The 21,192-nt window shown below is 39.4% G+C and overlaps 1 protein-coding gene across 5 annotated transcripts in view; it reads right to left on the reverse strand.

The window, feature by feature from the left end:
- The window catches only part of CPNE4 (copine 4), a 746,304-nt gene that overhangs the window by 14,474 nt on the left and 710,638 nt on the right, over positions 1-21,192 (reverse strand). For all 5 annotated transcript variants that reach the window (XM_055110462.1, XM_055110464.1, XM_055110463.3 and 2 more), the window contains 4 exons: positions 16,129-16,262; positions 7,418-7,472; positions 4,363-4,414; positions 1,864-1,997 (listed from right to left, as the gene is read on the reverse strand). In XM_055110462.1, the coding sequence (XP_054966437.1) occupies positions 1,864-1,997; positions 4,363-4,414; positions 7,418-7,472; positions 16,129-16,262 (375 nt within the window). The remainder of the gene's footprint in view (positions 1-1,863; positions 1,998-4,362; positions 4,415-7,417; positions 7,473-16,128; positions 16,263-21,192) is intronic.

Here is a 21,192-nt window from a genome sequence, read left to right on the forward strand (position 1 = left end):
CTGTTGTTCTCTCTAGGGACCTTGGGAATTTGGATCTTTTCAAGTAGGAGAGACTTCAAATTATAATGAAAACAGGAACACTGTATTTTCTGGTATACAAGATGTGCAATATTTAAGATACACACCAGTTTTACAAAAGAAAATGTGAAGTACTTTTCATCATATATAAATATGAAAAGTGGAGTGGCTTTATATGCATTCTTTAAGTAGTATTTATTAAGCATGTACTGTGTGCAGGCATTGTTTTGTGTACTAGGGATATACTAGTGAACAAGTCTTATTGTAGAGCTTCCATATGAAAGTAGAGAGACATAAAATATACAGGTTAGTAGATGCACCTAAAATATTTCAGATGATGATGGGTACTAAGAAGAAAAGTAAAGCTGAGCCATGGTGTGGGTGGGTGGGTTGGCTATTTTAGATAAGGTAGCCAGGGGGAACTTTCAGAGGGGTTGAGAGTTGAGCAGAGATGTTAACACAGTCAGAGAATGGATCATATGGAGGTTTGGGTGAGAGAAACCCTGGCAGGGGAACAGTAAGTGAAAAGGCCTCAAGGTGGGAATATATTTGGTGTGTTTGTGGAACAGCAAGAAGGTCAGTGTGGCTGAAATATAGGGAGCGAAAGAGAAAGTCATAAGAATTAAGATCAGAGAGGTAGGCAGAGATTAGATCCTATAATGTCTTCTAAGCCATATCAGGGAATTTAGATTTTACTCCAAGTATGATGAGAAGTATTAGAGAATTTAGAACAAAGGAATGCTGCAATACTAATTATATTTTTAAAAGATCAATCTGGTTTCTGCATGGAGTGCAGATTATAAGTGGGAAAAAGTTAAGGACAGTAGCTAAAGGGCAAAGCAGAGTCAAGGGGGAGATATTAACTTAAAGCAGGAGATATTATTGAATGAGTACTTGTTAATGGGAATGAGTCTTCAGTACAAAGGGAAGTAGAAAAGAAAACAATAGATGATAGGAGAAAGAGCGAGACTATAACTGCAGAGTCAAAGTTCCTGGATAATTCAGAGATGTGCTCAAGTACACAAAAGAAGATGTTGACATGAGGTAGGAGCATGGTCCTCCATCCATTCTAACATGAAGGAAGGCTGAGAACATGAAGACAGTGCAAGAAGGTTAGATGAATTGATGTAAGAAGATAAGGGAGTAGTATTTTTTTAAATAAAAACTCAGTACCCAGGATAAAATTACAGAGCAAACTTCAGACATTGGTAATATTCCACTAAATCTGGAAAAAATCATAAAGCTAAAAAGACATGTATTAATGTTATTAAAATAAATACAGAAGTTATTATGGTAATATATTTACTTCTAAAATATTAGGGGCAAAACTCAAACTCTGGTCTTGGTTTGCATTTTTCTTAAGAAAAGCAATAGAATATGAAACCAATTTTTGCTGTGATGTTTTGTGCTGCTGCGCTTTACCACCAGGAGGCAGAATCATCCATTGTTTTACTTCCGTGGTGCTTTGCTTCCATCTGTAGTATGGGTACCTTAAAAAGCAAGCTTATTTTTAAACCTTTCTTTTTTCTTTTCAAGGACAGGAGGTGGATATGACATACTTTAGTGAATATAGTAGCTTCCATTGTTGAGTTTCTCCTGTGTTCAGACAATGTGGTAGACATTTGACATGTGTCACCTCTTAGCCTCACAACCCAGCAAAGATGGGTTTGATTATCCCCATGTTTCAGATGTCAAGACTGAGGATAGGAGGAGGTTAAGTCATTTGTCCAAATTCACACAGGTAGAAGTGTTGGAATTTATTGTCAGAGTGAGATGGGTCTTACGGCCAATATCCAGGTGAGGAAGAGTAAGCTCCCCTTAGGAGGCAAATAGCCCCCTCCTTACCGATGCCTCCTTGGTGTTAGTTTCCTCTGACGCTGACTTGGCAACCTTCTGGATGATGGGGGCAATGTTGGTGGGACCGTAGAGTTGGAGCTTAGGAAGACAGCTCTGATAGGCTTCCACAACTCCTTGAATTCCTGAGGTGAAATTGGCAAAGATCAACAGCTCCAGAGTCACTCCAAATATATTTATAGCCAAACACACACAAAAGTAAAGCATTAAATATCCCAAATAGTCCTTATCAACATCATGTTTATGTTCTTAAGATAAAAAGGAATACTACATTGCTAGTGTTGCTGTCTCCTTCCCCACTGAAATCATTCTCCTCTTTAAAAGCTAAAGTCAAAAGCAACGATTTCCACAAAATTTTCCCTAATATCCTACTTTATATATAAGATTTCATTCGCTCCTCATAGCATAATGAAATAGATGTTATACCCATTTTATAGGTGAAGAAACAGAGGCTTAGAGATGTTCAATGATCTGCCCTGGGTCACATAGCAAGTGTGTTCAAGACTCAGGATTTAAACTTGGGTCTGCCTGGCTCTAAGCACTGTGTTCTTAGCCACTAGCAAGCTAGCTTCAATGTTGCACTTGTTTCCACACGATCTTGTTGACTCTAGTGGATACTACCCGTGCCCTCTGTAAGAGTCAGGAGTTCCCATGACCATCTCTCCAGATGTTATACTCTGCGGGCAGGAATCATGACTTACTTATTTTTTGTATTTCCCCAAAGAGCTTGAGGCAGTATCGAGCAAATGTAATGCTCACCAAGTGTGTGATGAATGAGCAAAGTGGCTGATATACTCATCTCCTGGGCACTGAGTACAGATAAGTGATGGTTATCATCACGGACAACCCCTCATTTAAAGGGGGGCTTCCATCCTGAGGCCATATGAGCCCAGGAAATAGAAAAGGATGGGACTCTGCCAGGAGAGGCAGTCCTATCTATACAGCTTCTCCTAGTACTTGATACATCTTGACTGTACATTTCATGTTATCATTCTGATCCCACAGCAATAATCTCATTACAAATGATTTTTATTCAAATGGCTCCTCTTGTTGTCTGTGCCTGTGTTATCGCTTGCCTTCCCCTATTCAGCTCATCCTTCTATCCCTTTCTATTCTGAAATAGCACGTGAGTCCTGTTTTTGGCCAGAGGGATCCACACAATTCCCTCCTGAGATTATTCTCCATAACCGCCATGCACTGCAAAATAGCTCTTGGGTATTTTAGATGAGCAAGTTCTGTTCTATTCTGCCCTTACATACATGCTCCCAACCTCACTGGCAATCCTGCACCCACTTGGCCCTGCCCCAAAGCCTATCATTCTAAAGACAGATGCCAAGTCATTTTGCAGTCTGGTTCTGAAGTTAAGTGATGCTGAATAGAAGCTCCTTATGTTTTTTTGGTTCTTGAGCTTTTGCCTAAGATAAGCAAGTTTGATTTCCTCTTGAAAAGTATCAGGCAGATGAATTCTAAGAGTATAAAACAGGTGAATACCAGGGTTTATATTTCATTCTGCTGTGGGGGAAACCACTCTTACAGTTGCAGAATGGGGGTGGTTGGGGACGAGGAAAGTCTAATCCATAATAAACTGAGGATGAAGAATACATTAGTGGAAAAAATGGCAGAATGGAGATTGGGTCTTGGAGGTTACTGTGTTCAGACTCAATGGTATTGATATCATATTCTTGGCCATTAACTGCTAGATGCCTTACACACTCTACTGGATCTGAATTAATCCTGATTTAGCCTCCTTCCTCCTTGGCAAGAAGAGAGAGATATGGACATTTCTAATGCAAAAATGTCTTATGATCTTCATAGCAACATAGGTACTTGGCTCTGTTAGAAAACAGAAAAAATCATTCTAGAACAAAATTTATTATAATAATTGTTATCATAGTTTCAATATCATTATTTTGTGAAATCATGTCGGAGAATTCTGGCTGGAAACAATGGAACATGAACCAGAACCTTTGAGCAGGCTTTCTCTGGCACAAAGCCATGATGCTGCTTGTTCAAACTCGCTGAGGCCATGTCCTTGGCCGATATGCCGAAAGTGGGAAATGATTTCCATGTTCCCCCCTCTCCTTATATCGGCACAGAGATGAAGTTGTGAAAAAAAAAAAAAAACACTTGATGAAAATTCGGAAAACAGAAAGAGGGATATTGTATCACTGCCTACCAGGTGAAGTTTCATTTATTATTATTATTATTATTATTATTATTATGGCCCAAGGAATCCCAGACTGGGATCAACATTATTGCCATACACTCAAGACCACCTCTTCTGCATTCTGTCTTTTCCAGTTCTTATTTTCCTGCTCTGTTATCATGGCTTTCTCTTGCCTGTGGAGTAGCATGGTTTATGTTGATACAGAAAGCAGAGATGCTGCGGACAATCGTAACTAATATGCTACACCAGCAGAGATGAACTAAAATGGGAAAGCTGCAAAGGGAAGGACTGTGACACTGGCTTTCTTTCACGTTGTGCTTTACCTGCACATTCTGGGTTGTCTTCATTAAAGTTGATTGCAAAGTCATGAGAGACCTAGACACCGATTAAAATTTAAAAAACAGGAAGAAAGAAGAATTACAACTTTAATCCAGTAAGAAGGCACTGGGGTTTAGAGTTTGCAAACAAATGCCCATTACATTCATTATGTGTTAAGCAGCAGGAACCATTTCAAGCCTTTACACAATCAATATGAGATGGAGGGTGAATTCTAAGCTCCCTGTGGAGTTGAGGTGACAGGAATATTTTCTAGAATCAGATAAATGCTGTCAGGAGGGGAGAATAAGGCTTATAAAAAAATCCAAGAAAAGATTTCAGAAAGATCACTTCGAATAGCTGCTAGTTAGAACTGGCCAGAGACTGGAGGCTTAGATTTGGCTGAGCTCTATTTGGACCCAGTGATTAAAACAAAAATAAAAACAAAAAAACTCAATAACCCAAGCTGTCTGCTGAAGATAGCGATGGTTATAAAAGCTTCAGCTAAGCAGTTGACACTTAAGAATCATTAACATGATATGCAGAACTACAGGGCAGGAGGATTTTCACATACCTACAGGTAAAACACTGCACTCTACTTTTGGAAACATAATAAAGTAATATACTTTGTAATATTTCAACACAAATTCCTCTACCTGGCAGAACCTATGCACAAGGTCAAATAACATATTGCTTACTTTTTTCTTTCCGAAAACCTGATAAAACAAGATAGATGTTCTGGCATCTGGACATTTTTGTTGAATCATTTGGTATTTTATGGAGAATTTCATTTCAAAGGATATTTCCAAGCTCTGACTCTTTTGGGTATCCATAAATTAGGTCACTGTGTTAAAAGACACCTGTTTTCTTAGTGGGAGGTGATCGGTGATGCTCTCAGTGCTTATCCTAGTCCCTTGCTCTTAGCACTTCCAGGTAAGCCAGCTGACTTCAGTCATCTTATTTGCTTTGTTTACCTTAAGTTTTTTCTTGGCCTCCAGGGCCTGCCTTGCTTGCCCAAGTGACAGGCTAAAAGTGACCCTTGGGAGTAATCAGTAATTAACAGGAGGTGATGTATACATACCCCAGCTCCCTTATCCCTTGGGGTCCATGTGTGCTGTATATTGTCTCCTAGGGTTCTTCAGCAGAGTTAAGCACCAGTTGCCAACAGCGGTAACTGACTTGATAATATACTCTGTGCTGACTTCCACTTCCCAACCTCTATTGTGGTTTCCCTCACCTTTTAAATAAACTATTTGCATCCAAACCCTTGTCTCAAGATCTGTTTCTGAGAAAGTGCAAACTAAGAAAGAGAGGTGCTTGTGTTTCAGTTTCAATGCATACTTTCAGATTTTGTCCTAAGAAGTAAATTGTGGCAACCTTGTAAACTCTCCTGGGGGCACCTGAGCTGCTCAAATCATCAGTGCTTGTCTGAGGAATGGGAGAAATTAGGGGACCAGAAATGGGGAAATGTGAGAGATGCCTATTGAAACAAGAATAACCAGGGGATTTTGCTGACAGGAAGGATGGAGTTAGGGGATCAAGTGAACAAGAGGACTTCAGAAAACAGCAAGAAAGATTAGTTACTCCAGGAAGGGAACCAAAAAGATGTCATTAGTGAGAAAAACGTATGGTGCATAGCTCTGTCCTCAGCCCTGTTGGGCCAACCTGAGGCTGGAAGACCACCTGGTGGGGATGTGGTGAAAACTCAAGAATCCCTGGGTAGTTGGGCTGATGGCTATTGAGCTATTCAGCAGCTCTATGAAGAAAGTGGGCATTCACCTGTTTACATTCCCGATTTGAAGGGGCCTATATCTCCTCAGCTCCAGCTTATTTTTGTATAGGTCATCTTTTAATCTTAGTGTTGCCAGGCCTTTCAGGTTTTCAAGAGAAACCAGAAATCTGACATTTTATATATGCAATTGCTGAATTCGGTTTTTAAAAGTGTGTCAAATATAACATATTTGTAGCCTGAATAATGTCTATAGGCCACCAGTTGATAACTCTTATTCTATATTCTTTCTCTCCACAAGCTGTATTTCTAATAAATGCTTCTAGAATTATGTAGCTATGCCCAGCAGAAAGGCCAGTGTGGAATACAAGGCAAGAAAGAAGGAGAACAGGTCAGGGAGACAAGCGATTCCATCCACTATTCACTCTAGGAGCAACAGAGATATTGATTTCCTCTTTCAAAAAGGATACCTAAGGGGAAAGCCCTTTATATGATGGCTCTAGTGAGGGAGCAAATGTCAGCATCTACCTCCTCACCTGTGGCTCAGACACAGCCAGTAAAAGAGAAATTGAGGATTGGGCAGTGTTGTTTGTACTTAGCTCAGACCTCAGAGGCACTGGTAAGGTGGAGGCTGGGAGAGGTACCCTGCTGTCTCTCCAAGGCCCTGTCCACCTAGTGGGCATGAGTTCTCTGTGGAGAATGTTCTACAGGAGCATCTAGAATATCACAGTAGTGTCTCAGCCTCACTACAGTGCAAATTTATCTACACACAATCTTTGCCTTTTTTCTGTCATGAGAAATCATTATCAAAACCAAATAGGATTCCAACGTCTTCAGAAGAACATTTCAGCTTCCCAATTCTCTAAGTCATAATAGTTCTTTCTTCAAAACTTCTCTGTGTCTCCCATACAAGACTTGGACTCGGAGACTTGGGATAAGAAAGTTTGTAGACTCCATTGTCACGGACTTTCCCAGTTGGCATTGCCAATAGAATTCTATTTCCTAGGGGATATACGAGTGGATAGGTTCTGAGCCCCTGGAGATCAACTTCTTGAGTGTTTTCTCAGACTCTGACCACATTTATAAGAAACTAAACAATGAAACTCTTCATCTGGACCTCTGAGAAGACCCATCCAAAATACCAGGAGATAGGGTTTCATCAAGAGACGGGCCCTGGCGAGTTAATCTCACTGATTCTGAAGACAATTTCTGACTCTTTAGGCCCTACTGACATAGTTAGGTCAGAGTCAGGAGTGTGAGACTGCTGCAAAGAAGAGCCAAGTTATCCTTTGACCACAGTGAAGTGGAAGAAGATCCCATCTCCACTCACTCACCGTGTACTCTGGAGGTATCCTGGCGCCAAACCCAAAGGCAGGGAACATTTTGTCACTGAAACCAAAATGAAGAAAAGAAAAAACAAGAAGTTGCTTCATTTATTCATTTAATGAGAAAGAAAAACATTAACCTACATTACTAGGTTGCTAGGCCATGTTGCTATGCCAGTGCTGACTCATGCTTCTTGATTGTCTGTGGTGATGGGGGTAGCAATAGCATGGATAATTAAAATCAAGAAACAGCCCCTTAAGTTCATTACAGTCATTAGTCTACAACTTCCTCCCTTAATTTTTTTGCTAGATTCTATACTAAGAAATAAAATGGCCCTACCCTTTCATCAATGGCCTCCACTTCAACTTTCAACTTTGTTTCCTTTGAAAAGTGACCATGAACTAGGTAACTGTTATGGTTGACTGTGTTAGAACCTTTTGTATGTATCATCTTTTAAAATACTTACAGGGAGAGATTGTTATTCCCCTTCTGCAGGTGGGGAAATGCCTTGAGAGGTAAAGTGACTTGCCCAAGATCATGCCACTAATTAGAGCTAGAGTTCAAATACAGATAAGACTGAATCCAAATGGATATTAAAAAGCAATGGGGCCAGGTGCAGTGGCTCACTCCTGTAATCCCAGAACTTTGGGAGGCCGAGGTGGGTAGATCACTTGAGGCCAGGAGTTCAAGACCAGTCTGGCCAACATGGAGAAACCCCATCTCTACTAAAAATACAAAAATTAGCTGGGCATGGTGGTGCACTCCTGTAATCCCAGCTACTCAGGGGGCTGAGGCATAAGAGAATTGCTTGAACCCTGGAGGCGGAGGCTGCAGTGAGCTAAGACTGCACCATTGCACTCCAGCCTGGGTAATAGACCAAGACTCTATCTCAAAAGCAAAAAACAAGCAGTGGAAAGCTTGTAAGTTTGGCTAATTTGACAGAGCTTGGTTCCCTCTACATGACTCATTGTGCCCACCACCTTATCACACACAAGCGGTGATAAGTTGCTTACATGTCTTTTCTTGTTTTTTGAACTCAAAGAGACCCTGTCTTTGGTATTAAAATCTTTATATCTCCAGTGTCCTCTGCCTCAACTGCCCCCTGCCCCACCATTTATTATAGAACTTGTCATGGAATGTGTGCTCAATAGTTAATGAGTACATGATCCATGAATTTTAATTATTAAAATGTGGCTATGAAAAGAAGGGAGGATTCTTGTGAAAACCTGAGAGAATCACTTACATATCCTTTGGTTTGAGTTATCTTATGCACACTGGAGTTTCTCTCTTAATTATTCATTCACATATATTGGATCTTAACTCTAACTTTACTGTACTATAGTTGACAGGATGGGGAAGAGAATAATTAACATTTATTGATGCATACAATGTACCAGCCCCCTGCTAGATGATGTATCTATTTATTAAATTCTCACACAATCCTGGAAGCTTCACCTACTTATTATTCCCATTTTACAGGTAAATAGAGCCTCAGAAAGGCTAAGTGGCCTATGGTGATTACCAAGGAGAATTGTGTGATTCCCAAGCCCATACCTTTCTGTTATACCATTATAATTTAATGATTATGTATAGTATTAAATGTGATTTTCTGCTAGTACTTCCAGTAATCTGGCCCCCTGCCTAGACAACAAATAAGACCCTCTTTAATCGAATAGTTGTGCTGTCGGGTGGCTGTCGCCATAGGGCTCTTGGCAAGGACATGTCCTTCTCATGTCATCTACCTTTTATTTCTTCTCCCATTAAGAAATTAACTGAGATTTGTTCTTTGGAACAATTCCTACATTTCACTGTTCTTGGTATATTCAGTCAATTCAGGTTAGGGCTCACTGTCCTAAACATCTATAAGGAAAAAGGGATGAGCCCCACTAATCCCCAGGCTGACAGAAAAGTCAAAGTAGCAAAGCTAGATTCTCATTTATCACCACCTGACTGATTAAGAGCTCATTACTAGCCAATGATGGTTTTGACAAAACTTTACCAAAACATAGCCAATTGTATCGAATTTGGGGTTAGGGGCTGGGAGATACAAGGAAGCTGGAATTCTTTGAAATCGAAGTCTAAATTCTCCAGAAAATCACCAACTCCCACTTCTCCTCACTGTTGGGTCAATCCAGGCTTTGTGGTGCATTGCATCTAGCAGGTATTAGATAAGGTATTAATGTGGGTAAATAGAGACTCACAACAGCTTATGAAGGATTAGCTATAGATAGGAGAAGATATACTTCTGGGTCCTTGGACATACTGAAATACTTTGCCTCAGCAATTCCTTAAACAAAACAAGCATGGGTAGGTGTGAGAAGAGATCTGTGCGGGGGATTTTAGGGTACTTTCTAGTTAAGCCTGAAGTAAGGCTTTTCTGGGTGGAGGATGGATCCTGGTCCTTCACACTCAAGGATGACCCAGAAGTCAAAATAGAGAAACTGGGAGTCTCCACACCCTTATTTTCTTTTTTTGATGAGTTTAGGAGGGGTAAGCTCTAACATTCCATCCATTTCTAATCCCTATGGTGTTCTAGCATTAATGATATTCCTTTGATACTTTCTAAGCCACTTTTGGGGATTCAATGTTTGCTGAGCATGATGCACTGTTATGTAATCGAGTTTCAAGAGTAGGAAGGTAGGGAAAATGCCTCACCTACAAGGGGAATAATTAATGAGCCAGGAGGGATAAATTCTCTGAACTTAGCCACCAGAAAGCCTCTAACTAATAAACACACTAAAGAAAAAGTTTTAAGCCTAAGCACAATGGATTTAAACATCCATTATTTCTGTTTTAAAATAAAACTAGGCAGAGAAGAGTCTTATTATACAAGAAGTAAAAGAAAGCAAGTTGAACACAAAAGAAAGCATCTGTATACTAACGCTTTAAGAATTCAAGATTGGATCCACTCAGCACCCAGCAAAGGGCCATTTAGCAACTGCTGGGAAAATGATTGACAAAGACAGACAATCTGGAAAATTGAGGGGTATATTACCACATGGGTAAAGGCAATCTTTCTTATAACCAGAATAAAATAGTATAAAATACAATAAAAAAAAAACCTTACGTGCTTCAATGATAATGAGTAAGCTGTCCTGACCTTCTTAGGGAATGACTATTGTCAAATGACCTCCAGATGGAAGATTTATTTTTAACCACCATTTTCTCCTTTCTGTTGAAGATTTTGAGATAAATCAAAACATTAACAAACGTAAAGAAAAATTACTGTATCCATAAGGAAATAAAGCTCACAGCAATATGGCATCTCAGGGCACCTAGACATTTAATAAAAACTGTTCTCTGAAGCAGAGGTCTTAAAACTGGGGTACCTGGAAATGCAAAGCACTTCTGGGGATATGAGGACATGGCTTTTTTTTTTTTTTTAAAGGGAAATCAGTATTCAGTTCCTCTACATCCATATGTATTTTTTGCTGAAATTGATATTCTGGAAATGCCTGTGATGGAGAGACCTGTTCTCCATTCATACCTTCCCTTTCACGTATCCTTCTCTTTTACCTATTCTGAATCTTAACCATCATAGTCCATTGCTCCAGAGTGTGAAAACTCTGTAGCATCATATACAAGAAGAATAATTCTAAACATGAATGATTCACTAGGGGAAAAAATCCTTTTGCAAGTCAGGTAGTTGCCAAGTTTTGCTTTAAATAAATTTTGGCAGGTGCTGATGTCAGCTGGTAGTTCATTGAAGAAAACGTTTTGATGATTGGCCATTATGTAATTTTTTTTGGTATATAACTTAAACTTGAAAGAATTGAGTAATACTGCTAGTCAAGTTATTTATTTCCATACACTTATTTATAAGAACAGGTTTTCTTAGTATTTACATTGATGATAAGAGCAAAAAACTGAGTTAGAATTGATGCTCGACTCTCCCATTCTAGTAATAGGTAGCACTCATCCACAGGTCTATAAACAAATTGGAAAAATACCCCATTATCTGTTTCAGTAAGAGCTGATTTCTGATAGGTTTTTATAGGCAAAAATTACACTGAAATTTCTAGTACATTTATGTTCTTTTGATCAATTATGCACTAGTAATAATTGTAATAAAAACTCAGATTTTAAAAAATACTTTGAATCTTTTCATCTTAGAAATTTTTAGAAACTAAAAAATTTTAAATTTATAATTTTATTACAGAAATATACAGTGATTATAACAGAATTTCAAACCAATTTTATTAAGATACATTAGGATAAAATTTTGGAGGGAAGAGAATGGAAATATAAGTTGATGAAAAGGAAGAAACAATTACAATTCTCAACTCACATTGAAGAGCTTGCTCATTTTTTACAAAATGGATGATGGTGGATATCAAATAGTTATGGCATTTAGATTCCACTTGACTCAGTCACAAGAGTTATGTAAGAGTTTTATTATAAAATGTCCAAACTTACAACACATTAGAATTTTCATTCTTTATCACTATATAAACTCATGATGAAAAATGTCAGATTTCAGTGAAAAAATGTGACAGCTATACATTTTAATATTTTTTTTAAAAGTACATGAGCAAAAATATTTTAAAGATCATTGGTCCAAAGTGAACTTTAGAACTGACACAGTAGTTCTGTCTCCCTTTGTGTTCAGATCATTTTTGAAACGTAAATCTAGGGTATTAAAGATAATAACCTCTGACATTTATTGAGTATTTATAAAGGTAGAACCTGTGTTAGCCAGCTGCTTTATATCTAATCCTTATAACTGCTCTGCAAGGGAAGTGATACATCTTCAATTTACAATGAAGAAAACCAAGGCCCATAGAATGCAAATCTTATGACAACAGAGGTAGCAGAGCTGGGGTTTGAGCCCCGGTCTAACTGTCACCAGTTCCCCATGCTCTCTCTATCATCCCTGTTGATTCCGTCCTCATAGAAGGCTTGTCTGGTCTAATGATTCAGAAAAAGGAGAACAAATCCATCCACATTCTAATAACAACAAAGCTGAAGGCCAAATTCTGATCAACCCAGAAATTATCATCCCCAGGACTCCCTCCTTGACTACCCCTCTTCCCACAAAGGACAGAGTTAGCCCTTCCCTCTTTTATACAGTTCCCATCCCGACACAGGGCAACACTTCCCCGGCCATGCTGGGCTGTAATTTATTTACACGTGTTTCTGCCCAATGAGATTGTGGGCTACTTGGGGAAAAATTGTGCTTCATTAATTTTTCTGTCTTTACAGCTTCCCATGAGGTGTTTGGGGCTTAAATAGATGCTGCATAGGACCTTAGCCATTGCATCTGAGCCATCTCTCATGATTTAACACTGGGTCTCAACCCTGGATACCTAGCAGGATAAAGAATTCTAATTTCCAGGATGCACACCAGAGAGTTAAATCAGAGATTCTGGGGTGGGGTGCAGGTATCGTCACATTTTAAGGCTTTTCGAATGGCTTCAATGTACAGCCAAGGCTGAGGACCACTGACTGGTGTAGAGTGGACAAGGTAGCACGTGATTTGAACTGTCTTCTCATCACTAAGCAACTGCTCTACACTTGAAAATACCTGTCAGATTGGGTTTCAGTTCTAACTTTGTCTTCTCATACCATAACTAGTACATCATGGAGAAATGCTGCCTTGGTTTCTGATATCTGTCTCATTCTGTGATAGACACTTCCATAAAATGGCAATCCATATTTCCAAGAAATGTACACATTCAGTTTCTGTACTGTCTTGATAGCAGATAGACCATGCTTTTTATTAGAGAACATTTCAGGTTTTCAGAGACCCATATCCCTGCTGGCCCCAAGGAAAAGATGTCACCTTGGCTTTGAGCAGACTAGGGAGACCAGGATACAGGAGCTGGAGAAGTGCTACAACTTGAGCTTGTGTGGGCCTGTGTGTGTGCGCACATACATGCGTGTGTGTTTTTGTGTGTGTGTACAAGTAGTTGTGCTGGGGTGGGTGGTCAAAGGCAGAGGAAATGAGCAGCACCATCTCTTTCAGAGGCTGAAGGACAGAACAGGCAGGCAGGCTTGAGGACAAGCTGTCTGCGGGAAGCTTTCCTTCAAGGCCATCCTGAAAAGAGTTTTATGCATCTCTCAAGCTGTTCTACCTCATGGATCACCTCATAATGACCTGGTAGCAATGACTGTACAAGGCAAAAAGAAAACTCTTGGCTGCCAGAGGCTGGGAGGAATTTCTAAGGCTCATGGGGATTAGAAACCTCTGTGTCACTGCAGGAGGGGGAACAATGCCTTCTGTCAGTTTTTATTCAAGTGTTTCATTTTGAGCCCCAACCACACTGACTTTGATGTGAGAATAAATTAATTCCAGAGCCCCGACTTGAAATTTCCTGACTCTGCCTGTCTATTGTCTATCCACCCACACAAAAGAGAAACAGCGGAACCTTGTCAGTTTTCAAGTGAGCAGCTTGCAATACACATTCTTCTAGGGAGCTTTTTAAAAGGAGCATTGGAGTTTTTCAATCCTCCTTCTTCTTCCTTAAGTATTTGCCCATTTTAATGTTGAGCTGCTTTCTTTATAGCTTCACTGAGCTGTAGAAATTTGATTTTCTTGGTCAGTTGGGGATGATAATGTCAATCTTACTCTATTAAAATTTTTAAAACAATCACCTATGATGATTCTTCATGTAACTCTTAAGGTTTCATATCTTATATCTTATTTTTATATTGAATCTGCATTTTTGAGGGAACAAAAAATGCTCCCCAGACTTTGTCTGGCTCACAAAGGGATAAAAGCTTTACAAGATATACATGCCACTCCGACTATAGTCTCTGCATTTTGCATGTGAGGCAATCAGGAAATGGAGACATTCAGCAGCTTCTTCCAGATCATCCACTAAATCTGCTGCAGAACTATAATAAGGGCTCTGAGGCTTACTATCTTCATTTCTAGAAAACCCATCAGTCTTCTCTTTGTAATTTATTATGAGACTGCTTTCTTCCCCGCAGATTCAGAGTTAACTTTTTAATTAAGCATCTACTCTTTGACGTTTGTGTTAAGTGCATTTACCTACTTTATCTTTTGCGAGCATTTCAAGATTGAAAAGTTGAGAATCCTGAAGATACTCTCCCCCTTCTTGTCTCTCAATATGTGCACACATTATTATACTAGATTACTAATGTGTGTATGCATCTGTGTGTGTGACATAAAGAAGGAAGAAAATTCTTGTTTTTGTGTCTTGGGGAAGTTTGGAGAAGTTTCCAATGTAGTGGATGCAATTGGCCAGTCTTTTCTCTCCCTGGTGGAAATCTTCATATGATATAAACCTCTCTAGGAACCCCCTCACCCACTGCCTGCACTGGGGCTTGAAGAAATCAGTGTTGAAATTCAAGTTATCTTCATAGTCAATACCTCAAGATTAAGTATAAGAGGTGTTTTTCCAAAAAGATAATTTAAAATAACTATTGACTTCTTTCCTGGATGTACAGGAGAGGAATTATCAGCAAGGGCCTGAGTGTTTAAAGCTCTTTGATTTTACTGGACGTGTTCATTCATTCCCCAACTGGCTTTGTACTACATTTGAGTTACTGGTGATGACCAAGCTGAATCCAGAGACACAGGCAGGCAGGAGATTGACTGCACCTTTCCCATTGCCCTGTCCTATTAGTTTCTCTGTACATTCTAGTCCTTAAAATGTGTCAGTTCCCATGGTGTGGAGGATAACAGGTTTTTAGTATGATTATCACCAATTATGACGCTAGAAAGAACAGAAATCATGCCATCTTACAAAATTCCTCTGAAACCTAAAGGATGGAGTTGCTTTCTTTATTTTCCTGGTTTGAAAGGTCAATTTGTTGCTGCTCATTACTAACTAGACTTGGTTTACAATCACACCAGGGAGTTAACTGAGATTTACACATATTTATATTTACATTGGTTTCACTTCAAAAAGCTTTCCTTATGCATGCACCTAAATTCCTTTACTTCATTCTAAAACTACTGGAAAGGCAGAATACATTCAGTTTAATGTAATTTATGTAAGATACTCCTTACAGGGAATTTTCTTGGTAGGAAAGGTCAATATTTATCATCAAGTAAGAATAAATAGAACATTGATTTGATCTTAAAATCATGTTTTCTATATACATACATGCAAACATACACACGCAACTGGCTACTTACATGTGCCACACCCTCTGCTGAAGTTACCAGTAGCTTTTGAGGTCAGTGAAGCATAGTGATTACAGGCTAAGCTGCGGAGTGGGTAGACCTGGGCTCAAGTCCTGCCTCTGGCTACGTGATAGTGCACAAATTACTTAACCTCCTGTACAGTATTCCCTTCTTTTAAGGAATACATACTATATAAGGGTTAATGTGAGGATCAGATGTAATAATGTCTAATAGACCTGTGCTTCTACAACTCTAAAGTATACACAAATCATCTGGGGATCTTGTTAAATGCAGATTCAAATTCAGTAGGTTAAGAATGCTGCTAGTGCATAAGCAATTTTGAGTAGCAAGGCACAGGCTAAGACTTCACAAAATGGAAACCAAAATTGCTATCCAATCATCTTGCAAGTCAATTGAGAGAAGAAGGCTGAGAAAGGATTTGTTTGGTGACCAGCGTGAGCAAGGTACAAACTTAGTTTTTCTAGTACAGAGGGAATGAAACTTTTGAAGTCACTATATAAGGAGCTACTAGACTTAATTTCCACTTTCTGCCCAGGATCAGCCAAAGACCATCTGAACCCACATGAGAGATGATAAGGCTCCAAATGTCCTGAAGCCTCTTACCTGTCATAGTCTTGGCAAATCTCCCCCACAGCTACCAAAGCTTTCAGATACTCATTGGGTTGGTAAGGGTGGATGTAGTGCAAGGAACAGCTGTTCCTGGGGTCCCCGTTTGAGGCAGTGAAATCTATAGCTACCTAAAAGAGAAAAATACAAGAAAAGGTAAATTTAAAGTGGATGCATCTCCTAAGAATTGTGATCAGTCATGAGAGAGACCTGGCCTCGGGTCAAAAACAGTAGCACATTACATACCCTGCCAATAAAGAAAGAGAATAAACTAATTTGCTTGAAAAACTAGTTATTAACTTGGTTGAGGCCATTTCTGCAGTCTTCAGTCTCCCTTCCCACCAGTGCACTCTCTTCTCTCTGTTTAATAGGAACTTGAGATTGACATAGATCAGAAAGCCCAGATGCTGTTGATCCATCTCACCAGGCAGCAAGAGTAAGGATAGAATATCTGCCCTCCAATTTCACAGTTCACTAAGAAAAGACTTCTACACTCCCTGGGCAGAACAATTCCATGTACGCAGCATAGGTAAGATCCCTTAAAACCAAATTCTGTGTTAAAGATACAGTCTTCATACCAAAGCCATTGTCATGTTTCCATGAGTGGCCAGATGCAGAGAGATGTGTTAGAGTGGTTATAACAAATTTTCTGGAAGGAGCAGCTCCGTGTAAGGCATTCAGTATTTTGGTTCTCATTCATGTAAGAACTTCTGCGTACAACAAAGGGGATGCCTGAATGTTATCGCATTGTGAGTGGGAAGTGGAGAAGGGAAATCTGTCTTGCCACCAACTAGTCATTTATCCTTCAACTTCTCAAATTTCTTCTGACCCCCAGTATCATAATCATGTAAGTAAACGTTGAGTCACTGAACACTTCTTAATAACAAAAGAAAGAACAAAAAATGCTTAAGCCAGAGGGTGTTAAAATGAGAAGAAACATTTCTTCTAATTTCCAACATCACCACCATCTAAATAAAAGTTAACCCAGCAAAAATCTCTTTAAAAATGCCACTTAAGCTTCGAGGGAAGAAGGTTAAAATAAAGTCATACGGGAAGAAAGAAATGTTTATGTTGCATAATTCCATTTCCTTCTGGGGTAGAGTAGAATACATTCATTGGCTTACTATGCCCGAAAGGCTCTATTTTTTCATATGATCTTGGGAATCATAATGGGAAATGTTATTTGTGTTATATTTGGTAAATTTCATTACAACAAATAACTGGAATGCACCATTGGATCTAGGAAGGTGGAACATTATTTCTGAAAGGATAGAGAACACATGCCATGTGTGTGTTTGTGTTTCTTAAGGTATAAGTTGATGGGGAAAAAAATGTTAGTCACATCTGATATTGTACCCTGCAATCAAATCAAAGTGACTAGGAAAGAAAAGCAATAGGCTAACATTAATTCATTTATAGGCTTTTTTCTTTTCTTTCATGAAATTATGTGTTCATCTCTGTTATTTTTTTCTTTTTCTTCCTTGCCTCTCCGCAGAACTATGTCAAAAACTTAGGTAGGATTCAAACTCTGTTTTCAGAATACCCAGATTTCTTAAAATCAGGGGATGCCTACTGATAAATGCTAGTACTAACAGTATGTTAAAAAAAAAAAAAAAGGTTATCTGAAGAAAAATTGCAGTTCTTCCCTGAACCTTAGATTCCCTTACTTTGGATAACAAAGGAAAGAAGAGAGAAATAATCTCTGTGTCAGGCACTGTGCTAACTGTGTGTGACACAGAGGGCATGATATTACTTCATTTATATGCATGATATTACTTCATTTTCATGTGACATAGGGTAAGAGGACTTGGAGTTGGGTTTAAATCCAAGTCTATATGGTTCCTTTCTACTTTTTCCATTACGCCATCATACATCCAGGAGAACATGTATGTCTATGACCAAAACACCAGGACTTCTCATGGGTATAATTATTCCAATTAAAAAATGGAGATTTGGCCTGGAGGTAGGGAGACTTGCTAGGAGGCAACCATGGTAATTTGGGGAAGAATTGCCTTGAATAAACTCTTCGTGACCAAAATGGGTGTAAAAGTTAAGAAAAAGAAAACTGAAATGTGTGTGTATGTATGTTTGTACACACAATAGTGAGAGGATTGTTACTGAGGATGACTGGAGGTAACCTAGGGAGACCAATAAAGTCCAGTGTCTTCTGGGACAGGTTTATCCTGAAGGTGAGAGCCAACCCACCGCAAAAAAAAAAGGAAGACCATAGGTGAGGCCCTTTTAATCAAGGACTACAATGAAAAGCTGGTGGGAGGGAGGAACCTACGTGCATTTTCTGAACAAGTAGGAGGTGAAAAGCACCTCAGGATCCACCAATGAGGCCTCAACAAGATAGAGATCCAAACTCATGCAGATAATTCCAGGAAAATTTCTGAGAGGAGCACTCCAGAGATGTTTGAGAGACAATGTTTGAGAAAATCATATCTTTGGGGCCCTCCTGGGTTTACCAAGCTCAACTCACAGACACCATTCTCAGCCTTTTACTCCTAATGGGACATGTTTAAGGGATAATGGCACCTTGCACAGGTGTACATAGTGTTTAAAAGGTAAAAGTAATGCTGGGAAGGCCAGATGTAAAGCCACCCCTTTCTCTTCCACTGAGGAAAGCATGTTAGTACTCCAGGGAATTCTAGAGAGTGTGAAGATGTTGTTATGGAGATTACCTTGATTCTGCTTTAATTTATCTAAAAAGTGAATCATTGGCAGGTGTTGCTACTTTACTATTAATAACAAGCACCTTGTGGCCCACCTCACTTCTATTCATGATGCCTTCCATCATGGGTCACCACCTCCTTACCTCTGAAGGCATCATGCTTCTGCCTCTTGATACTAAAGTTAACAATCTGTCCCATGTGCTGGTTGCCTGACTGAAACTCCTGAAGTGTTAAGGGTGTTCTGTGATGACAAAAACATGCTGGTGTCTTGATATAAAACTAGACAATGAAATCGGGTTATATAGGCCAGAGGAAAAAAATCCATAAAGAAAAATGGCTGCTCAAGAAACATTCCTAGGCATTGGCAAAATTCTCCTACCATGCAGGCACCTAGTGGCAGCATCTGAGCCAGAGTATATCACCTGGATGAATATGTTATATCTAGATAAGTGTGTGTAATGTCTGGACAAGCATACATAGATTGTGGCAACAATATATTTTAAAATAATAGAAAAAAAACATATCAGAGCTGGAGATGGGGTGAGGCAAAAAGAAGTGCCTAGTTTGTAAAACCCAAGGAGGCACTCACTCTCAGCAGACCCTATACTTGCAAAATCCGCAGAGTGAGAGTCTCCTTAAATTTTGCACCCCAGGTACGTCTCTTGCTTTACCTCCAATACTGACCCTACTATGTCATTTTCATTCCTATCAACTCTTCATTGTCAGGCTTGGAATAATTTTCTTATGCTTAACTAGGGTGGGGCAAAGATGATGGTGAGAAGGAAAGAGTGATTGAAGAAAGTAAGGATAGAAAATGAATAGGATTTTGTGACCACTTGAATGAGGAGTTGGATGTCAGTTAGGGAAAGGGAATGGCCAGGTTTTGAGGGGACAGAAGAGAATAATATATTTTGAAGATAATGAAACAAGGTACAGGCTAATGCTAGAAGTTTAGTATTGGGCTGCCTGTTCTTGGTGCTACTATTTAAACATTCAAACATGCCTGGTGGAAATTTTACTATTTCTTTTCAGTCAGGCCTCTAGGGTTTCCACTTTTCCCATGGCAATGGCCCCTACGTCTATGACAACGAGAGAGGCCACTTCATCTCAGGAGATTCTCATATAGACCTAGGGGAGGGTATGAACTTAAAAATTAACTGATGAAAAAGGAAATAGGCTTATGATTCTTACCATATAGCCCATTTTATAGTTCTCATGGTTTAATAAAAAAATTTTATCATGTGACTAGACAGCAATGGACAGTGTTAAGTAAGAGTCAGCTAAAATATTTTCATTTTTATTTTCTGGAAAGTAGTGGTTCCTAAAACCTCATTTATGAAGCTGGAGATAAAATATCTATCTTCAGGGGGTGGTCTTCCACCAAGAATTCTCTGTGCTCTTTAAAGTTAGCATTAGTAGAAAGAGAGCAGAGTGAAAGGTTGGGTTTATTTTAGAAAGCAACAGGGAGGCAGTGAAAGATGGGATTAAGTTGAGAAATAAAAGCAAGAAAATGACTGAAAAATGTCAGTATGTGGAGGTGGCTACTGATGCCTGGTTTTCTGAATACCGGTGAGCTCGCAGAGCCACCACGTTTTCATTTCCTGATAGGAAGCATTTATGGAAACCTGTGGTTCTGGTATGTGCTCCAATCTTCTCTGCAGGCAGCACAAGAACAGGTGCCCAGTGCTTTTTCCTTCTGCCCAGGAAGCCACTGCTCATTATTAAGCAGAGCTGTGGAGCAGCTTTGCAAACCTTGTAAAGTAAGAATGCAAAATGCTCCCTCCATGACACCAAGTCCCCAGTGTGTGGAGCTGTTCCTGGGAAAAGGCTGGTTGCAAAAGATGAGCATCTTTCTTTGGGCATTTTTAGATTCTTACATGAAACAACCCCGCTCCTCAGATCCCTTCCCTTCATCTGCCAAACAGGTCATTTGTGAACCTTCTCAACGTTTTCTAAGGGAAGCTGCTGTGTAACAAGCTCTGGTTAGTTGTACCTGCAGTCTACCTTTGGGACCACATTCTTGGGGAGCTTTCTTTCTTTTCTTTTTAAATAGCTGTGTACAATTTGGACCTATACAATGAACCTTGTAGGTGGACATACTGTTTGGTCTGGACCATTTCTTAAATAATGTTACATTTTTATTCTTTTCTATTTTCAGAAAACTTTCTAAGAGGGCAGTTAAATAGGAAAATAGGGAAAGTCACCTAAACTTACTTGGTTCATTTTCTGGAAATGGCAAAGTATTTGCCTCTTTAACCCATTGTACCCTGGCTTTGCATAGGAATTCAGTAAGCAGGGCTCACTAAGCAGTAAGCAGACTCGAAGGTCTACACCAGAGTAGATCAGTGTTCAATCTGGGACGTAAAATAAAGATTTAAAAATGTAA

This window comes from Pan paniscus, chromosome 2, assembly GCF_029289425.2.
Source record: "Pan paniscus chromosome 2, NHGRI_mPanPan1-v2.0_pri, whole genome shotgun sequence".
In the NCBI taxonomy this organism is placed as follows: domain Eukaryota; kingdom Metazoa; phylum Chordata; class Mammalia; order Primates; family Hominidae; genus Pan; species Pan paniscus.